The sequence below is a fragment of the Anabrus simplex genome, chromosome 1 (assembly GCF_040414725.1).
Source record: "Anabrus simplex isolate iqAnaSimp1 chromosome 1, ASM4041472v1, whole genome shotgun sequence".
NCBI lineage: Eukaryota > Metazoa > Arthropoda > Insecta > Orthoptera > Tettigoniidae > Anabrus > Anabrus simplex.
The window spans coordinates 483642857-483664476 of record NC_090265.1 but is presented as its reverse complement, the minus strand read 5'-3'; the positions used below and the strand labels follow the sequence as shown (position 1 = coordinate 483664476).

The 21620-nt window shown below is 38.7% G+C and overlaps 1 protein-coding gene across 1 annotated transcript in view; it reads right to left on the bottom strand.

Moving 5' to 3' along the window:
- The window catches only part of Rsph4a (Radial spoke head protein 4a), a 169780-nt gene that overhangs the window by 109285 nt on the left and 38875 nt on the right, over positions 1–21620 (bottom strand). The window contains exon 4 of the mRNA XM_068227579.1: positions 4623–4710. Within this exon, the coding sequence (XP_068083680.1) occupies positions 4623–4710 (88 nt within the window). The remainder of the gene's footprint in view (positions 1–4622; positions 4711–21620) is intronic.

The window sequence follows — 21620 nt, the reverse complement described above, 5'->3', positions numbered from 1 at the left end:
TGTTGTTTGTTCATAGCTGCTCTGAATAGGGTAAGCCTTGTCACCCCAAACCACTGGCTCAAGTTGCCGAGTCATGATGTCCTACTTCGCCCAAGACCACGTTTTCCATTAATTTTGCCTTGGAGTATTACTTGTAGAAGGTGGTGTTTGCTGTTCCATATCACATGACCAAAGTATTCTAGCTTTCTTCTGTTGATGCTAGTGATAATTTCTTGTTCTTTGTTCATATGATGCAAAACTTTTATATCGGTCATTTTTTGCTGTCCAGGGCATCTTCAGAATCCTTTGGTACGTCCACATTTCAAATGCTTGCAATCTCTTGCACAGGGTCTTAGTTAGTATTGCGCCTTTCCTGCGTCCAGGGCGAGTCGCCAAAGAAATCCAGACCAGCATACTCTCAGGGTGCGATGATTAATATTTTTAACATGAGTTCCGAGAAAGATGAGAAGGGCTTTTCAACAAGTGCATTACCTGCGAGTAGTAATGATGAACGTCTCCATCCTACAAATAGTTGGTTTCCACAAGAATGTAATTTATATTACTCCTTATGTCTAAATATATTCAAAATGCTTAAGCTAATAATAATTGATGAATAGGAATCCCATTATACCTTAATCATTTATTCAAAGTCTTAAAATTGAGAAAAGAAAATGAAATCTAAGGAAAATTATTATCTCATATTAAATTCATTAAATCTGTTTTGCCTTAGTAAATATGGATGTTGATCAAAAATATGTTAATTATATACAATAAAAATTATTAAAATTCGAAATGAACTCATGTATCACCTTCACATCATCAATCAAATTATGAAACTATACATAAATCAAAGTTAAAGTCTCTTTAAATTAATTACAAATCAACTTGGAGAGTATAGGGTAATGTTGACTTGTTTAGTCTTTATCAGCATCATATTTCACTTTTCTTCACATGATAACTTAGGATGAGAATTAGGCTTTGTTTGTTGTAGGATTATCAAATTAATTATATGAATCAGGAAAAAGATAAGTATATCTGGTTAGCAAAACATATGGTAATATTCATCTTAACTTGTAACATTATTTATCAATATATATATATAATTCAACGCATTAATCTTCGATTCAATTTGACCATAAAATGTAACTAAACCAAACCAAACCCCATGGCACTACAGCCCTTGAAGGGCCATGGCCTACCAAGCGACCGCTGCTCAGCCCGAAGGCCTGCAGATTACGAGGTGTCGTGGGGTCAGCACGACGAATCCTCTCGGCCGTTATTCTTGGTTTTCTAGACCGGATAAAATGTAACTAATGAAACATATTCTCATACGAGTGTCTGAATTCTTATTTTCTTATTATCTTATTATCTTTCAATTACTGCTATTGTAATTACAGCATATGTCCTTTAGCTACGAGGACGGTTTGAAAAGTTCTCGGAATCACCGCTAGATGTCAGTGCTAGAGCAACGAGGTTCCCGCGCAATAATCACACATCCTTTGTAAGTGAACATGTGGTGCGTCAGTGCTCTAGCTGCAGGAGTGTGGTAGTGACGACTCTTTGTTGTTGTTCCCGTGTAGTGATTTGTGACAATGGAAAAAACTGAGATTCGAGCAGTGATTAAATACTTTGTAAAGAAAGGTATGAAAGCAAAGGAAATTCATGCCGACTTTCAGAACACATTGGGGGACTCTGCTCCTTCATTTTCAACTGTTGCCTAGTGGACCAGTGAGTTTAAATTTGGTCGGGAGAGCTTGGATGATGATCCGCGTAGTGGACGGCCAAAAAGTGTTACGACCCCAGAATTTATTGCAAAACTGCATAAAATGGTCATGGAGGATCATCAACTGAAAGTGCGGGAGATTGCTGAAGCTGTAGGGATGTCTTCTGAATGGGCATATTATATTTTAACCGAAGAATTCGATATGAAAAAATTATCCGCAAGATGGGTGCCGCGGCTCTTGACATTGGACAATAAACGCACCAGATTGGAAATGTCCAAACAAAGTCTGGCCCATTTTCAGTGCAACCAACAAGATTTTTTGCGCCAGTTTGTGACTACAGATGAAACTTGGGTCCACTGCTATACCCCAGAGACAAAACCGCAGTCAAAGCAGTGGAAACATGCTGATTCACCACCACCAAAGAAAGCAAAGGCAGTACGTTCGGCCGGAAAGGTCATGGCCTCAGTTTTCTGGGATGCAAAAGGCATTCTGCTGATAGATTTTATCTTCCTACTGGCCAAACAATTATGGGGCAATACTATGCAAACCTCCTAGACCAACTACAGGAAAAGATACGCGAAACAAGGCCTGGTTTGGCAAGGAAAAAGGTCATCTTTCATCAGGACAACGCTCCGCCGCACACAAGTGTTATTGCCATGGCAAAACTTCATGAACTGGGGTACAAATTGTTGCCACATCCACCTTATTCACCTGATTTGGCACCATCAGACTTTCATCTATTCCCCAAGCTGAAAATTTTCCTCGGTGGATGGAGATTTTCTACAAGGGAAGAACTGACAGCCGAATTGGAGAGGTATTTTGCAGGCCTGGAGGAATCTCATTTTCAAGATGGAATCAAGGCATTGGAACATCGCTGGACCAAATGCATTAGTCTACAGGGAGACTATGTTGAAAAATAAAAGCAGTTCCACCGAGGTAAGGTACTTAATTCTAGTACATTCCGAGAATTTTTCAAACCACCTACGTACTTCTGACACTGCGAATCTTTATTCTTCTACTGATTTCCTTCTAAATCTTGAATTTATATATGCGTTTCTAGCCTCTTCAAATTAGCATGTCTGCTCTTTAAGATCGCTTGTTCATTTATCATTTTGCAATAGTACAGTGTTTAACAATTCTGAGTCTTGTTTTGTCTCAGCCGCTGCCATGTTGATCTTTACTATTCCGATCGCATGCTATATCGTATCTCCTTGATATGAATGATTGAGTTTAGGCGTTATGTTTAAATTTGATATCGGCAATTGTGACCATCTTAATTCCAAGGAATTACAATCTTAGGACAGTGAAATGACACATTATCCATACCTCAGCGCCTCATAGTTACAGCCCTGCATGGATATCCAAAATATTATTCGCATCCGCAAATGGTTATCCGCATCCACGAATTGTAATCCGTGGATATTGTAAATATTAACTGCAGTATATAACACCCAAGGTGTTGAAATGGATAGATCTGTTAATATAATACAATAGGCCTGATACCTGGCATCAGACCCCCGCAGTCACAGGTTTATGAGGAATTTTCTCTTGCGACAACTACCGACGTATTGACCTTTGTTCCTTTTTTCCATTAACTGTGGGCAGGAGCCAATTGGGCTTAGGTCAGATTTATGGCTTTATGGTCTCAAGGCTCTTTATATATATCACAATTCTCCCATACCACTGTCAAGGGTCATCTGATGACAAGCAAGAAAAAAGAGTATACCCGAGTGAAAATTAATACACTTCATTATTCACGGATATTGTAAATATCAGCAAAATTATCCACACTGCCATACAGTTTGCATCCACCAAGACAGTAACTTCATGGATATCTGCATCCGTGCAGGGTTCTACTTATAGTAGGATACTGAAAACGTAACATCAGAGCAGTCATGTCTGCAATGTAATGGAAAGGCCACGGCTTGTGAAAAGTTTTCTAAGTTTTTGAAAAGAAATTCTGGCCTCCTCATTTTCTCCATCAGATCTCATGAGCAAGGAGTCATCATTAATGTGTTACCCCAGTTACAGTATTTAAATGTTGCCACTCTCATAATACAGTCCTTTCCTGCTTTGAAACTACCCCAAATAACCATCTTCTTTCCTATTTGCAACCATCCACAGGGTCTTCTTTACATTCAGTCTCAAGCCCATGACATTGGTGGCTTCAGTGACAATGTTAAGTTGTTCCTAGAGATTGGTTGCAAGGAGGACAGTGTCTCATCACCATACTCGTACCTAATGTTATGATGACTCCTTTAAGCAGAAGTTCTTGAGTCTTTCCGTAAATAGCATCTTGAAACATTTTTCTGAATAGATGTTGAAAAGCATTAATGAAAGAGTACAGCCTTGGCAAACACCTTTCATAATTGACACTCCTTCTGAGACACTGCCGTCAACTTTTACGCTAGCACTCTTGTTCCAGTAGAGATTACCAATCATATGGATGTCCCGCCCATCAAGCCCTAATTCTTGAATGTTCATGAGTTCTTCATGGCGGACTTTTCAAAAGCATTCTCATAGTCTATAAAACAACCATATGACTTTGCGGCACCATTGGGCTAATACCTACGTCCAACTAACTTTAAAACAAACAATTTTCAGAGATGACAAGGTGCTGAAATTTTGCTCTGCATGGGCACTTTTACATGTTAGTAAATCTACCAACTCATTGCCATAAGGCCCATCTGTGTTGGTGCGATGTAAAGCAAAATAAAAAAAATAAAATAAAAAAATCAAAACAAATCTACTGACACAAGGTTGGACGTATTTGAACACTTTCAAATACCATCAGACCAAGCTGGAGTTGAACCCACCAACTTTGGCTCAGAAGGCTGGCGTTGTTCAGCTCTGCTAGCAATATAGAGAAAGCTACACATACTTAGAAAATAATTTATCAGTAATATTGTAATGTCTTACCTCAGTACGGCGAGTAAATTCCTGGAGAGTGAGCTCAGTCTCGGCTATTATGTAGTTCTTTTCAAGACCAAGTATCTTACCCCAGAATCTGAAAGCAATTGACTACTGAATAAGTTAATTTTGTTTATATCTCGAAAGTTGATACTGTAGTATGATATAGATGTTGATTCCCATAGGGAATATATTGGTATTAGCTCTGTAATAGTAATGAACAGGTCTCCTATGAGGACGATGTACATAGAAAATAAGCTGCCAGATGAACAATGTCCAAATTTAAAATAGTGTTTGATCTCATAATGCCAATTATGTTTAGAAACTTGATGACTTGACAACTATGGGAACTAGGACTAGGAAGGCAAAAACAAAACACACCCATGTGCATATACCGGTGATTGGAAGTCTTGATCTGCCAAGGCTACTACTTCCTTGGCAGATAGCTTTCAGATACTGGAGTGTCATGTGGTCAGTGTAAATAACAGTGAGATACACAGTTGTAACACAAGAAATAAGAATGATTACCACATGAGTTTCCATCACAGTAAATAAAAAGATGGACCATAGCCCATACGTGAAGGGTATGCTACTCTTAACAAACTGCCTAGCGATATAAAAAATCTGCATGGTAAAGAGTTTCAAAAGTCATTGAAAAACACTTAAATAAACTGTAACTTAGAATGTATGGTTTCTTTCATATTCACTAGCTATATTATCTGACGCTGCCCGGGCACTTTATTTCCTTATTGTGACGTTGACTGACATTTTAACAAATATGCATTCAATTTTCAGTTTTAGTTATAGATTTTCTTCCTCATTAATTAAACTAATCTTGGTCAGTTAGGTCATTTTCTTCATCACCACTTCTAACCATGCCTAGGCAGCTGCACTGGTACTTAAACGGCATCCAGAGTGTCACAATACATCTCAGACCACGGAAACTATGGATTTGACATTAATATTGGTCATTTTCAATTATTCTTGTATGTCATTTCCCTCCTCTAGGAAGACGAGCTGCTCGACTAAGTGGTATGTTCTGAGCTGTCAGCAGAGAGATGGCGTGGAATGACATTAGTAGACGAATAAGTTTGAGTAGCATCTTTAAAAGTAGGAAAGATCACAATATGAAGATAGAGTTGGAATTCAAGAGTACAAATTGGGACAAATATTAATTCATAGGAAGGGGAGTTAGGGATTGGAATAACTTACCAAGGGAGATGTTCAAAAAGTTTCCAATTTCTTTGAAATCATTTAAGAAAAGGCTAGGAAAACAACAGGCAGGGAATCTGCCACCTGGGTGACTGCCCTAAATGCAGATCAGGATTGATTGATTGATTGATTGATTGATTGATTGATTGATTGATTGATTGATTGATTGATTGATTGATTCCTAGGGGTGTCTTACCTCTCCAGTATCTTTTCGAGATAGTCATTCTTATTTGTACAAAGTTTGGTTGAGAGCTGTTCTGGAAGATACTGTACATACATACATACATACATACATACATACATACATACATACATACATACATACATACATTTACAATATCGGTCATTCTGGTCATTTTCTCTTTCACACCTTTTACTTTTAGGATTTGTATTACCTGTGTGAAGTGATTTTTTTCCTTAATTGTGACGTTGATTGATAGCTTATGAAATCGTATGTAGATTTATAAATATTGTTATGTGTATAATTTTACATTTATGTTGAGATTATTTAGTTTTGCATTAAAGTATTTCCTTGTGGCAGCCCAGATTGTCTGGGAAGTAGTTGATCCTTTCAAACAAATAATAATCGTTGTCAGAAGTTACTCGTTTCCGAGTTTACAGATTTCCTGGCTAATAGCTTACTTCAGTTCACAGCAGTTTGTGTTAACTTCTGGTGACATCACAGGTCAATTCTTGGGTAGAACATATGTCCACAGATCACGCAGCTGAGGGACAGGGGAGATCTTGGCTGGACTTCTCAAAGTTTGCGTTCCCGTCACTTAATATCTTCATGTCTGCAGCATTTTTGTATGAAGTGTTGAACTGAGGCACAGACACTTTGCTGCCAAATTAATCATGTGTCAACAGTTTGTCTGGAGACTCGGAAACACATTGAGACTGTGGTAAAGTCCTCTCAGAGATGACTTACAGGCAGCTAAGCAGGATCCTTGCGAGAAGTTTACCTACAATGGATAACAGAGAAATGCCTCCATAGTTGTCACATATACTATGGTCACCTTTCTTGGAAATAGTGATGATATTGGCATTTTTGAGATCATCAGGTACTTTTTGGGTTTCCCAAATTGAGAGGATGAGGGTGAAGAGCCTTGCTTTTAGGGGTAAGCCTCCACCTTGAATTAGTTCCAGAGGGATGTTGTCTGGACCAGGTGCTTTCCTAGGTTTCAGCCTATCAAGTGCCACACAGAATTCTTGATAACTTGGTGGCAACACCATCCATGGTTGAGGGGGAAGTTATGGCACATCCCGTAGAAAGTCATCAGCAGCAGTGGAGCTTGGGTTTAAAAGAGTGGACAAGTGCTCCTACCAGCACTCCAGGATGTATCTACCACCGGTAAGCGTGTTAGCACCATCAACTGTTTCCAGAGTTCCAATTGAGGAGCGAGATGGAATGTAGATCTCTTTTACTCCCATGTAGAAGTTTTGCAGGTCTCAGGCATCAGATACTCTTTGTAGTTCTAGAGCCTTCTCCTACTCCCAGTTGTTCTATGTTTCTCTTATTTGAGTCTAACATTTCTGTTTCAGATCTTGAAATGCAGCTTTCTTCACACTGGATGATAGATCTTGAAGAAGTGATAGGTGGGCTTCCCATTTGGCACTGATAAGGTTCAGAATTTCTTCATTGTTGTCCTCGAACCAGTCCTGCCTCTTTATTTTCTCATAGCTGATAATTTCCTCAGCTGACTCAGTGATAGCCCTTTGGAGTGTTGACCATTCTTGCTCCACATCATTTGCATACTGGATTGCTTGCCAGTTGGTTCATGATTGCATTTTGGAAGTCTGACGATGTGGATTTATCTGAGAGTTTGAAAGTGGCAAACTTGCGTCGGGGCTTGCTTGGGTGATGCATAGATGGTTTCCGATGGAAGGATATTCTGAGTCGACAGATCAGAAGTTAGCGATCTGTCCAATAATCATCAATGCTCCTCACAGTCTTAGTGATGAGAACATCTTTCTTGTCACACTGTTGGGTGATGACGTAGTCAAAGATGTGCCAGTGCTTAGATCGTGGTCTTGTAATGGTTAGGTAGGCAAAACTGACTGTTAGTGATGAGCAGCTCGTGTTCTGGACATCGGTTGAGAAGTAGCAATTATGAATACCATGTTTGCCCATTACACTTCCCCACAATTGATGGTTATGAATTTCATGTTTTTGGTCCGTATTGAACTGAGAATAATATATAAGTAATAATAATAATAACGTAAATGTTTCCACCTTTTCAATACAATATATTCACAAGTTTTCAGCCATCGGCCAACACATGCAAGATTATAACCATAATTTCACCAATATTGAACAAGACATGGACATCCTCGTATTAGCAAACAAGGGCCCTTTACTGAACATAATGGAAAATTACTACATACACCTAGACCAATACTTTAATGCCAGTCACAATCTCAATGAAATCTCAGAGAAACCCAACATACTCTTCGATCTATTTATCACTTTCCTCAGAAACAATAATGCAGCCAACCTAAACTCAATCCTAAATTTAATCAAAGGTACTTTTCCAAGACAATTACACTTTCTCCCGCACCCTTCAGCCCCACCTTAAGCCCTCTTCCTAAGCCATATTTCATTTCAATACAAGAACTTACTGATTTCCATGATTATAATTTTTACAACACCCTTTTATACTTTATTCTTTGTTAAAAACCTCTTAGTATGTATATTCCTTGTATTATTAACTATTACCATAACATCTCACTTCACTTGTTATTCTTTAAAATAATATTGTCTTAGGATTTGCTCCAATACGGCTGATGATGACCCCTAGATGGGTCGAAACTAGTACCGTATAATTTTGTAATTTTGTGAATATATTGTATTGAAAAGGTGGAAACATTTACGTTATTATTATTATTACTTATATATTACTTCCCCACAACCAATTATCCCTTCCCACTCTGGCATTGAAGTCTTCAAGCAGTAGCAGCTTGTCTGACGGTGCTATTTTGGTGATGATGGAGTTCAGCTAGTGGTAGAAATATTTCTTAGTTTCATCGGCTTTCAGGGTGGGGGCATATGCAGAGATGAGTGTGATGAGCCTATCTCCGGGGAGTGGTATACGGAGTGACATAAGCCTTTCACTGAATGCAATGGGCTGATGATCATTTACCAGTTTTGTCTTAACTGCAAAGCCAACCCCATGAATATGGTTCTCTCCATCCTCCTTCCCTTTCCAAAAGATGGTATAGCCCGATCCAGACTCAACAATTTTTCCTTCATCGGATTGTCTAATTTCGCTCAGTGCAGCGACATCTATGTTTAGTCTAGCAAGCTCATGGGTGATGAGAACTCTTCTTCTCTCTGGTCTGTCAATGTTGTCATTATCAAGCAATGTTCTGACATTCCAGGATTTTACGTTCATCTGCCATATTTCAACTGCATGGGGGTTACCTGCCGGGTGCGGCTGCCCAGCCAGGTGAAAGGGTGACTTCTGATGCAGAGTCTTCAGCAGTCCATTGCAATCTTGGTGCCTAATCCTGCACGTATCATCTCACAAGTGCCACAGGATATGGTTTTGAGATCATAGCGTGAAGGTCACGGATCCTTCTTAAACAAATCCATACCAGTGGCACTTTTCCTGTTACTGTCTTCACTTCAATCTAGTCCAGTGGTAATGAGGCAAGGATGGTGGATGTAGGTTTTGGGTAATAATAATGACAACATGGTATAGCAGAGATTGGTCACTGATATCAGTTTTGGACAATATGCTCTTTGACTGTGTGATGAAGAGGAGCATCATAGATGTGAAGGTAATATCATCAGTGGCCTTAGAAAGTGACCACCGGCTGTTGGTAATGCATCTCCAAATACTGAAAGAAAGAAAAAATACAGAAGACCAGGAAAGGGAAATAAAAGTATGGAAAATGAAAAAGAAGGAAAACAAGCAAGAGTATCAAGAACTGATAAGGAAGAAATTACTAACAGATGAATCAAGGACAGGAGAGGAGAAATGGGAAAGATTCAAAAATACTTTGGTAAAAGCTGTGGAAACAACATATGGAAGGACCTGCAGAAGGAAGAAATGGAAGGAGAGACCATGGTGGAATGACAGAGTGAAAGAAGCAGTAGGGAAGGAAAACAAGACATTTCAGGCATGGTTCCAACAAAGCACCAGAGACAAGAGAAGACTATACGAACAAACGGATGGAAGCTTAAAAGGTGGTTACCGAGGAGAGGAGGAAGTGGATGGAGAAGTGGTCACAGATGATGGAGGAAGATGGCAAAGACAATTGGAAAGTATTGTATGGAATGGTGAGAAATAAAAGGAAGAGTAGGCAGAATGAAGTGGACAGTATACTGTATTTTGTTTTGAATTGTCTCAATAATATCAAATACCATATGAGGCGTCCAATTGCAAAACTCGTTTTGTCCATGATAACAGATTTTTCAGAAACCAGGAAGAACTGACATTTGCTTATGCCTAGTGTTAGAAGGATGAATCTTGAACCAATTAACAGCAGATGCCAACAAATCTCTGACTCATATATTCCGAGATTTTATATAAAATAGTTTGGATATAATGTGATTTGCAACAGTATCATGAAGATAATGAGTATTGCAACAGTATAATGGATATAACAATTTTTGTAACTTTTGAGACTGGTGAGTTATCAAGTGCTAGGAAATGAAAAACAACACATATCTTAATCAAAATATAATTATTTGAATATGTTTACAGTAATGAACTCAAATTACATACATTAAATACATTATACTTAAAAATAATTTTCACTTGCTTCTCGCAAATTCACACTTCTCATAACACCAGTCCCTCATGCTCTTCAATGAAGTCCCCAGAATCAGATTCCATGTCATCATCTGCCTCAAGTAAGGTTTCTTGTTGTTCAAACAATTTCTTAAAAAGTATAGTTTGTCATTTTGCTTCCAGTTTTCTTCAAAATATTTAGACAATAATGTGTTTAAATCGGCAAGTTTTTTATAATTTTTTATGGGTATACCTCTCTCCATGATATTAGGAACAACATTCACATACATTGTTCCACGTTTCAAAATACCTTTGGCCTCTCCAAAATCACTGTTGTAATTTATTTCACCTTGCACAACACATCTTCCTTGCTCTGTTTCCTTGATAATAACCCTTTTCGAAGGTTGCAACTTAAAATGCCATTGAGCGGGTTCTTTAACTACTTTTGAAACAGCAGTCTTCCAGTCTTGCACTGGACACGTTTGGTCTCCCAAACGAATGACTGTCGCATGAGATTCAAAAATCTTCAGATAATCTTTGTCAGTTAGCAATGTTGTATGCTTTTTTATATCAGCCTCCATTTGCCCAAAAATTTGGTCTGGAGGTATATAGGAGTGGCCTACTATAGGAAACACTAGTGTAATTTGCCTTACTGTCGCTGGGGCATCTTGACTCAGAAATTTGCCTAACATACCAATCATGATTTTATTCTTGTTTTGGCCACCACAGCCATCTGCAACCAGTCTGATTGAATCGTATCCTGTAAGAAAGATCTGCTGCTACCAGCCTATGGTATAATGCAGAAACTATTTGATTTGCACCTTTTGGGTAGTCATTTTTGAGCCAAATATAAGAAAAGGTTCTCTCTCTACCTTGAGTGTCTTTTGATGTTCCCTCACATATAGTGAAATTGTACAGGTATAGCTGGCATAAATAGTATGCTGCCTGATCAGCAGTCTTTGGAATGGCTTGATTTTTTGGCAGTCAAAACTGAAAACACATTCACCTTTGTTAGCTGAACATAGTTGATCATAAAACGCATCGGCTATTTTGGTATGTATGTTTAACTCTGTTTGCAAATCTTGCCTCTTCACGGGGTCTTGGCAGTTCTGTATGCGTTCCTTAAGAGACGAGCACTGAGAACAAACATCTGTGGCTGGTGAGCCGAAGCCTAGATTGTAATCACTAACAAAGATTTTCCAAAAAGTTAATATTTGACATGAAAGTCTGGTTCATGCTTATCATTCTATTGTACCCAGAGAGCTCTGATGCTCAGTTCACTTGGCAAATATTGCCGTTTTGTACTTTTGCTATGACAATAATGCATTTCGAGGACTTGTATAGATTCTATAAATGTTTTCACTGCTTATCGTCTGTCAAAAAACTTAGCGGTCCTCCTGTCACCACCTCTTCGCTCGGGAGGTATGTCACCCTTTTCCAAAAATTTTCGACACAATGCTTGTACCCTATCCCTTGATATGTACAACAATTTTATAAACAGCTGTTTGCAAACTGGTATATTTTCATATCGATCACTTTTCAAGCATGGCATGAAATATTTAGTCGTGATCTGTTACGTTACGTTACGTTGTGGGGTGGAAACTGTAACATGTCTTAATATGAAATTGTGTTGAGATTGTCCGTCCGGATTGGCATAACATTTCTGATGCATGTACCTTACATCCTGGTAGCTGACTTCACTGCATCGAAAAGCTTCCACAGATTTGTATTGACATGCAGGTGGTGGAGGAAAGGACGGTGCAGAATAATTGAAATAAAATTGTATTAATTGTTTATTTGTCAAACAAGAATTTATAGTGGGAATATGATTGAATAAGAACTTGGCTTGGAGGTATTGAGCTGACAAATACATCACACATCTGTAAATCTTACCTCATCCTCTTTGCCACATTACGTTTCCATGTATCCTTCCTGCTTCTCTTCTTTCTTCCTTTATCCGACTCTGATTTATTTACTTTCAGAGGATTCATATTTTGTAATAAACACAGTATTTACTTACACAAATACACGACTGAGGGCTACAATGCAACTCTGCTATGTTTACAAAATTTGGAGGGAAATGCAATGCAGGATGTTTATCATCTCAGGTTGGCCACATGTTGAAAATTAAATTTACCTATTATACTATTATTACAAGACCTGTTTCTTTGTAATAATTAACAATACCGATTTAAACAAACTGTGCTGCGAACTGGACTAAGTGAGTTCTGCACCAGTTTCTTGTTGTAACGTACAGATTGTTATAGGACAAAACGAGTTTTGCACCACTTTGCCTAAGATGGACAAAACGGAATATGAAACAGTATAGGCAATGGACAAAACAAGTTCTGCAACAGAACCTATAATTTGAAGCCTATTTTCAACGGGATTAAACAGACTTTGCAATGAACATTTTACACCAAAGTGTGCTGCTGTGAATGAGGAATTGATTTACGGACTTAACTCACTTTTAAAAAAAATGGACAAAACGAGTTTTAGAATTGGAGATGTCTATTTGCAAAACCGGCCATCTCACAATGGTTACATTTTTTAGGCAACCAAAAAAAAAAAGTATAAAATCTAAATGGTGAGATTTAGAATTTTTTTAATTTGTTTAATCGCTTCTAAATAGCATTGTTTGAATGTTGCAGAATACCAATGTTTTATTTGTATAATTATTTGGAATATTAAATTTTAAAATTGGAGATGGCTGAGTTTGCAGTAAATAAAAGAAATTGAAGAAATGTAAATGCACAAAAAATGCTTTATTTAAAAGTTAAGTAAAAAGAAATCAATGCAGTATAAAAAGGCAATACATTTACAAAAAATAACCGGAATGGAACATTAATTAATGTCATTGTCACTGTACTCACATGCATCTTTCCAATCTTCTGGGTTGTTTTGTGGAAGGTTATTATTATCAATGAGTTCTTTGTAAAACTTCAGCACTTCTTTACTCACTACTGAGTCCAAAAATGTTTAGTCAATAGAGATTCAGCATCTTTTGTCTAACTCCAGTTTTCGATGAAGAAAATAAGCTGATTAGAGGCAGAGTTTGTAGCTAATAGTTTGCTGTCTTGTGTAAAAGTGGAGAGAGAACACATTTAGCACAAAAAAGTGGATTTCAATTTTTTGGAGATGGTTAGTTTTGCAAATAGACAATTCATGTCTATGAAGGAGGATCATCAAGACATATGCCATTACTGCATTCATGATTTCTTTTCAAATGTGTTTATTTTTGTGTTTGTTATTAATCCTTTTTAAGTGTTTGTGTGCTGATGATGGCTCCAAGAGCTGAAACATGTCCACATATGTTAGATAAATAATCTTTTTAGATTATATTGTGTATTGATTAGGTGGTTAATTTATGTATATTTTTTTCTCAAGTTATATAGTCAATATGGACCAACATGAGCCAAAACACCTGTTTGTTCAGATAATTGTTCAGTCCCATCAATCTATAACTATTTCCTACATCATCCTCACATTCATTTGTAATTTTTTTTTTAAATCAACCACAATTGAGAACAATTAGGATCCTGATTTTTTATCTTTCAGATTGAGATTTAGGCTGAAGATGCCCTTAAATAAAGGGCAAAACATGTCCCTATAATTTAAAATCACTTTTTATGTATTGAATAGGTGGAATAAATAAACATTAATATTTCTTTGACTTCATCATGAACTTCTCGAACATTTTGAGGCAGAAGCGGCAAGTTTCTCCCTCTTCTCGGCTCTACTGTTTCTTTTTATCCTTCCTTAACATCATTCAATAGTAAACTATCAGACAAGTGCTCAGGGTCATCATTTACCGGTATGTCTTTCCTCGCCAACTTTGATGGCCATTCACAGATCTCGTCATGCACCTTTCTTTTTACACTGTTTGAAATAAATTCTTGACTGATCGTACAGCATGGTTGAAGATGCCTTGCTTGAATACCTCCACTTCCGGCTGTGTTGCATCAACTCACACTTACAACATTTATATTTTCCTGTAACACGTAAGTCTGCATTTCTTTTGACTATACATGTCCAACGTGTTAATATTGCACTGATTATTTCTACAGAAACTTCAGGGAGTCCAGGTATACTATTATGTATCTGTCAGTCAACTCGGCTCACCCATCAACTAACCGCTCAACCAACGTTTCAAGGAAGGTACTCTCAACTCTCTTCCCAAACGCATTACTGAGAGCTAAGGGGACTCTCTGGGTATCACCCCCAGTAGCGTAGCAAGGTTTTCAGTTGGGGTGGGAGCATTAAGGTAGTTCTTCATCCAGAATTTTATTTTGATAGGTGACCAAACTTCCAGAGTTTAGGTGGTATAAAATACCTAAAAAGGAAATGAGTGTCCTTGGATTCAAGTAAGAGTGGTGGATTCGTGCGGATTCCGGAAGCTAATAGTAATATACATATATACCGGTATATAAAATGCTTAATAAAAGTACATTTGTTAGAACTCCTGGGGTGTCTTGACTCTTTGGATGACACCTTCCCCCCCCCCCCCCATCCCCCGCTAACCTCCGTTATTCCCATTCCAACATAAATGCAGCATTTCATATATTCCAAGTACAAGTGAAATGAATGCAAGAATATGTAGTTTGAGTAAAGATGCAATATTCTGGTTTAGAACAAATACGGTAGTTTTATTATAATAATGGTCATGTGATAAGCTATAAAGAAGTGAAATTTTATACAAATAATGTGGCAAAGAAATACACACACACAACATATGTATATAGAATGTAAGCGGTATGGGTATAGATATTTTGTTAGTTGGTAAAGAAAAATACATGTCACAACATATGCTAGGTAGGGTTTACCTTGTCCTATTAGTTTCCCCCACAAGCCTGGGATACAGAATATAGTAGTATAAAGTTACAGTTTTGTGGTGCTACTATTCATATGTAAATTATTATTAATGTGTCAGAAACCAATGACATGGAGCTGTTGCCTTTTCAACACTGTTTTAAAGGCCACGACCCAAGCCAGGATTTGAACCTGCGAACTCTGACTCAGCAGGACAGCTACTCAACCAACTGAGCCACATGAAAAAGAGGCGTTTGTGATTGTTATAAATAAATGCAGTTAGTATTTTTAGAAAAGTTTTATGAGGAGCATTTATTAAGGCGTACGTTTTCCAGCTGTCCTAAATGCACGAGGCTGGACGGAAGAACTAGCTGGAAGCTAAAGAGCCTTGCAGGGATGTCACTTCCTTTTCTGTTTACTTTTCCAAACCGAACTCCATAGAGTAACCACCTCGAAGGGTCACCGCCTACCAAGCGACCACTGTTCAGCCCGAAGGCCTGCAGATTATGAGGTGTTGTGTGGTCAGCATGACAAATCCTCTCCGCCATTATTCTTGGGTTTCTAGACCGAGGCCGCCATCTCACCGTCATATAGCTTCCCAATTATAAGCATGTGGGGTGAGTGTACCTCGAACCAGCCCTCAGATCCAGGCCGGGAATCGAACCCGGGGCCTCCAGTAAGAGGCAGGCCCTCTACCCTTATACCGCAGGGCCGGCTATTTACTTTTAGGTCTCCTTATTTTAGAATTTGACTTAAGGCATCCTGCATTTGATTCCCGACATTGACAGAGTTAAGAAAGGCATGGGATGGGGAAGATACAGCCTTGTTGGTGGGTGCAATAGTTGGCCTTGAGTCTCCCGTAATCGAAATACGAAGGTCGATCAAATATAAACAAGATTTTTGTTCCTGAACATCAACAGTTGGTAGGACTGGCCCCACGCTTCTGCTATGCTTAGGCGGGACCCTTAGGAGTGGGGAGAGCATGCTGTTAGATATTTTCCGCCATGTCGTCAGTAACGCTCACGATGTCGGAGGAACAGGTGCACCTCTCCACTGCACAACACATCATTACAAAATTTCATGCTCGTGAAGGTGTTACAGTAGCGTCCCCCTGTGGGTGGGGGCGGTAGAATAACACCCACGGTATCCCCTGCCTGTCGTAAGAGGCGACTAAAAGGGGCCTCAGGGGCTCTGAACTTTGGAGCGTGGGCTGGCGACCACGAGGCCCTCAGCTGAGTCCTGACATTGCTTCCACTTACTTATACCAGGCTCCTCACTTTCATATATCCTATCCGACCTTCCTTGGGCAACACTTGTTCTTTTCCGACCCCGACGCTATTAGGTTTGCGAGGGCTAGGGATTCTTTCATTTTTACGCCCTTCGTGGCCCTTGTCTTTCTTTGGCCGATACTTTCATTTTTCGAAGTGTCGGATCCCTTCCTTTTTTCCCTCTGATTAGTGTTATATAGAGGATGGTTGCCTAGTTGTACTTCCTCTTAAAACAATAATCACCACCACCACCACCTTACAGTAGCGGAAATTTGCTAGAGATTGACTGCACAGTTCGGGGATCAAACATTGTCAAGGACGCGTGTGTTTGCCTGGCATAAAACGTTCAAGGAAGGACGAGAACGTGTGGAAAATCAGCAACACGATCGCCGTCCTCGGACCAGCATTACAGACGAAAACATTCGTGCGGTTAAAGACATTATTGATGATTGATTTTTTGAATCAGCGACGCACAGTCAATGTTGTTTACTACTGCGAACTGTTGAACAAAGCGAGGGTTGCATATCACCGCAAGAGACGAGACCAAACGATTTGACAGGTCATCCTCCTCCATGACAATGCGCGGCCCTGTACTGCAGCTCTAACTGTATCCAAGCTACAGGAAATGCACTGGACTACACTTGATCGTCCTCCTTACAGTCCGGACATCGCCCTGCGATTTCCATTTGTTCGGACCGCTTAAGAAGCTCTAGGAGGGCAACGATTTAAAGATGACGAGAGTGAGAAAGACTTCGTGCGCAGCTGGCTGGTGACACGACCCTGTTCTTTATACGATGGGGGGATCAAAAAGCTGCCCATATCCTGGGACAAATGCATTTCCAAAGCAGGAAACTATGTGGAAAAATAAATTGTAATTGCCTTCTGTTTTTCAATAAATGAATTTAAATAAAAAATAAAATCCCATTTATGTGTGATTCCCCCTCATATCTACGACTTGGAAGATAGTCACCTTCACGGGGCGTTGTACTAAAGTACGGTAGTTCCTTTTTTAAGAAGGCAAATTAAATAAAGATTCTACTTCCTCACAAACGAAGAACGATATTATCAATTTTACGAACAGTTTTATTATGCAGCCGGTTTATGTTAACAGTACAGAAGCTGTGATTTCGATTGTTGGATATAATTACATGGTAACAATCAAAACCATGAAGATCCGTCACCGCACGCGGTAGGACCGGCTTTCTTTTCATATCCACTGGGCGAGTAGGCCGTGCGGTTAGGGACTCACAACTGTGAGCTTGCATCCGGGAGATAGTGGGTTTGAACCTCACTGTCGGCAGTCCTAAAGACGGTTTCCCGTGGTTTCCCCATTTTCACACCAGGCAAATGCTGGGGCTGTACCTTAATTAAGGCCACGGCCGCTTCCTTCCCACTCTTAGCCATTTCCTTTCCTTGTCACCACAAGACCTACGGTGCGACGTAAAGCAAATTCTAAATACAAAATAAAAAATCTTTTCACAAAACCTTCCAAGGAAAAGGTGTATCCATGCTACTGGCCTGGACTTATACCCCTCCCACTGAAATTATTTTGTGGGTACGCCACTGCATCCACTCACCATTTAAGGTACAAGGCAAGCCCGAAGAATGGTTGGATACTCAAAATACACCACCATAAATGATATGGTTATGGCTCAAAAGTACTAAAGAAAGGTAAGGGACGAGATCTAGTGTTTTAAGTAGAATCCGAATCAATAGAACGTGGCTTCCCATTTAAAAAATGTTTCATGCATCGACTGCGATTCAAGCCTCGGCCGTCTTGATGAGAGGATAGAACCATTGGAATTGAGTTATCACTCTCACGAATTACAAAATAGTTACCCGCACTTTTGATGGTGCCATTTGAGGTTCTAATCAGTCCCCGGACGTTTGAAAAATATATAAGCCTATCTATAGAACTTAGGCACGCATCCGCGATCTGTCTTGCTACTGTTAGAATTTAAAAAAACCGTTTTCATAACTTATCGAGGATGCACATAGTTTTTGACAAAACGATCCATCTTAAAAAATGTTACTTATATGGCACAAAATGAGGAACTAACGTGTAGCTCATAACCACAGTCTTCCCAACCCTGCAACTTAAACACAGCCCATCTCTCAACCACGGTACAACACCAGCATCCCTAGGATATTGTTGTTTCCTGGAACCGATGTGCAAAAGCTGACACGATATTGTAAGCTTGAAACTGTTTCTGGCCGTGGCCCCCGTTATCTCGGTAGTAACGTTCCGGCCCCCTTGCTAATTGTCCTCTTCCTCATCTCTACAAGGAAATATCCCCGCGCATCACAAATCCTTTTAAAAGTGTTTTCCTTTCATTCAAGCAGTACAAATATAGAGACTTATTTATGGCCCTACTGAGCCTTGCTAGTATATTCTTTGTCGCTACGTTAATTTAACATTTAGGCGTAAGTTTTTAAATTGTTCGTGCCGTACGTAAAACAACGGGTGGTGATCTGTATGTGTAATCTGGAGATAATGTGTTATTTCGCACAGAACTGTTTACTGATAGATGAAACTAAGCTGTGTTCATTGCTTGGTCATTCTTTCATTCATTCGCCCATGGCATGCCGTTCGTTTTTTGGATAGCTGAACATAGTATAGTGAGGTGACTGTGTTTTTTTGTTCTGTATCTCATTTAGTTAGCCTATAATGTGTGGTAACTTCATTGCATGATGGTGTTATTTTGCATGAACAAAAGGAGGTTAAGAAAGTGACAGCAATCTCATCCATACGAAATCATCACTTTGAAGCTTGGCCTTTAAAACTATATAGACCTACATACATCTTTGAACCAAGGAGGCGATTATATTATTGTCTTGAAGTGACGCGTAGGGCCAGACCAACTTGTGTAAATAAATATTAGAAGCTGGGTGGACTCAAGGCGTCAGTCAGAGGAGGAACGATTTTTGTAGGCCTAATTAAGGTCGGAGATGGCCTTAGCAAATAAGGGGCATCCAAGTGTAAGGAAGGTCGTCGCACCTGCCCTTCTTAGACAAAGTGGAATTCTGGTAGCATCATACAGTGTCTATCAGACCATTATGTTGAGGTACCAATATGTAATAGGTGTAAATATGTAATTCAAGACTGAGTGTATCTAAATTGTTGGTATATTTTCTGTCTATATATTGAACATCTGAGGTTTGTCAATTTTGGAAACGTAATTTACAGAAAATGCACTTATAATGACCTCGTGATGAATGATATCACACGCGCGCACACGTCTACAGTCTTGCTCCACGTGGCTGTAGCGCCTCCAAACATTCAATGGTAGCAACGTTCTCCCTGACACATCTCCAAGCGTATCTCAGTCAACGTAACCTCATTCAAAATCCGAGTCTTCGGATTCGGATTGGCTATCGAACGGCCGATACGAAAATTAGCGCTCTCTCGTGTCCATCCACAATCTTCAGCCATACATCCCGATTGTAACCTGGGTTTTCAAGCCCCTCGTTGCAGCGCTTTCAACCGACTTCAACCGTCTCCATGTTGCACAATCTTGAGCAATCTTCATTGCTATGCCATATGTACAGATTCGTACTCAGATTAAAAGTTATACAAATATAATCATACATAGGTTCAATATTCCCTAACTAAAAATTATTCTTGTAACACTATATTCTTACATCTTAAGGGCACATGTCTGTTAAGACCACAGTAAAGTAGTAGAAAATCACTATATTTGCCATCATAATTTGGACAGAAATAATTATTCCAGCTGAATAATAATTATCATGTGCGATGAATAAAAATTGCGAATTGTTATTAGCTTATTAGTTACTGGCTATACTTTATTGTTATCTTTTATAACAGTTTATTCCTTGTGATGTTTTTATGACTGCAAATTCACTCGAAGTTGTCGGAAGGTTAAACTCGGAAACTACTCATGTAACATGAATGGTATTTCAACAACCACTACCCACAGCATGTAGGTACAAAGTACACTACAATCATGATATTTGGTCAAACAGTTTTTTGTCAAGAAAAGCTCAAATATTGTTATTTAAATTTTCATAATTTTTTGAAAATTTATTGCCCTTATTTTCATAAATAGATATTGAACCCATGACCTTTGTGGACCAAAGAGTTCAGTAAATTCATGATTTTAGTTCATTTTTCAGATACTGTAATTCCACACTGAAACAGTGTGCCGAATTTCATTTGTTTGTGATTAATGACTGACTAAATTAAATTATTATTCTTAATAATACACTTTTACAGGACAGCAATACAAAGTAAAAAGGGGGCCGATGACCATCGATGTTAGGCCCCTTTAAACAACAAGCATCATCATCACAAAGTAAAAGTCTAGACCAATGTAATTTGACACACTGTTTTAGCGCACAATTGTCTTCATCTTGAACTACAATCATGAATGTTCGGTATATCATTATTTAAGAAAAATAGGCCATATAATATTCGACAACATTTTAGAAAATTTGATTTGCAACATTTGACATTTTCCTACAAAATACTATTTTACCAAATATAATGATTGTAGTCTACTTTGTACCTACATGCCGTGGATAGAACTGTAAACATATTGAGTTTACCCTTCCGACAGCTTGGAGAGAATTCACAGACTTAAAACACATCGCAAGGAATACACTGTCATAAAAATTAACTATTAAGTCTAACCAGTAAATAATAAGCTAATAACAATTTACAATGTTTATTCATTTTACAGGATACATTTTGTCCACGTAGAATAAGTATTCCTGTCTAAATTATGATGGCAAAAACAGTGATTTTCCACTACTTTACTGCGGTCTTCAAAGACATGTCCCCTTAATTTAACAAGCTTACATGATGTTCACTATTTTCTTCTTCTTCTTCTCCTTCTCCTGCTTTTACCGCCTAATTGGACCACTTCAGTCAATCATTTTCTGGTCATCTTCTTTGATAGGTTTTCTTTGCTTTTCATTCTGTTCTGTTCTGTCGTTCCTCGTCTGTAAAATAATACCCT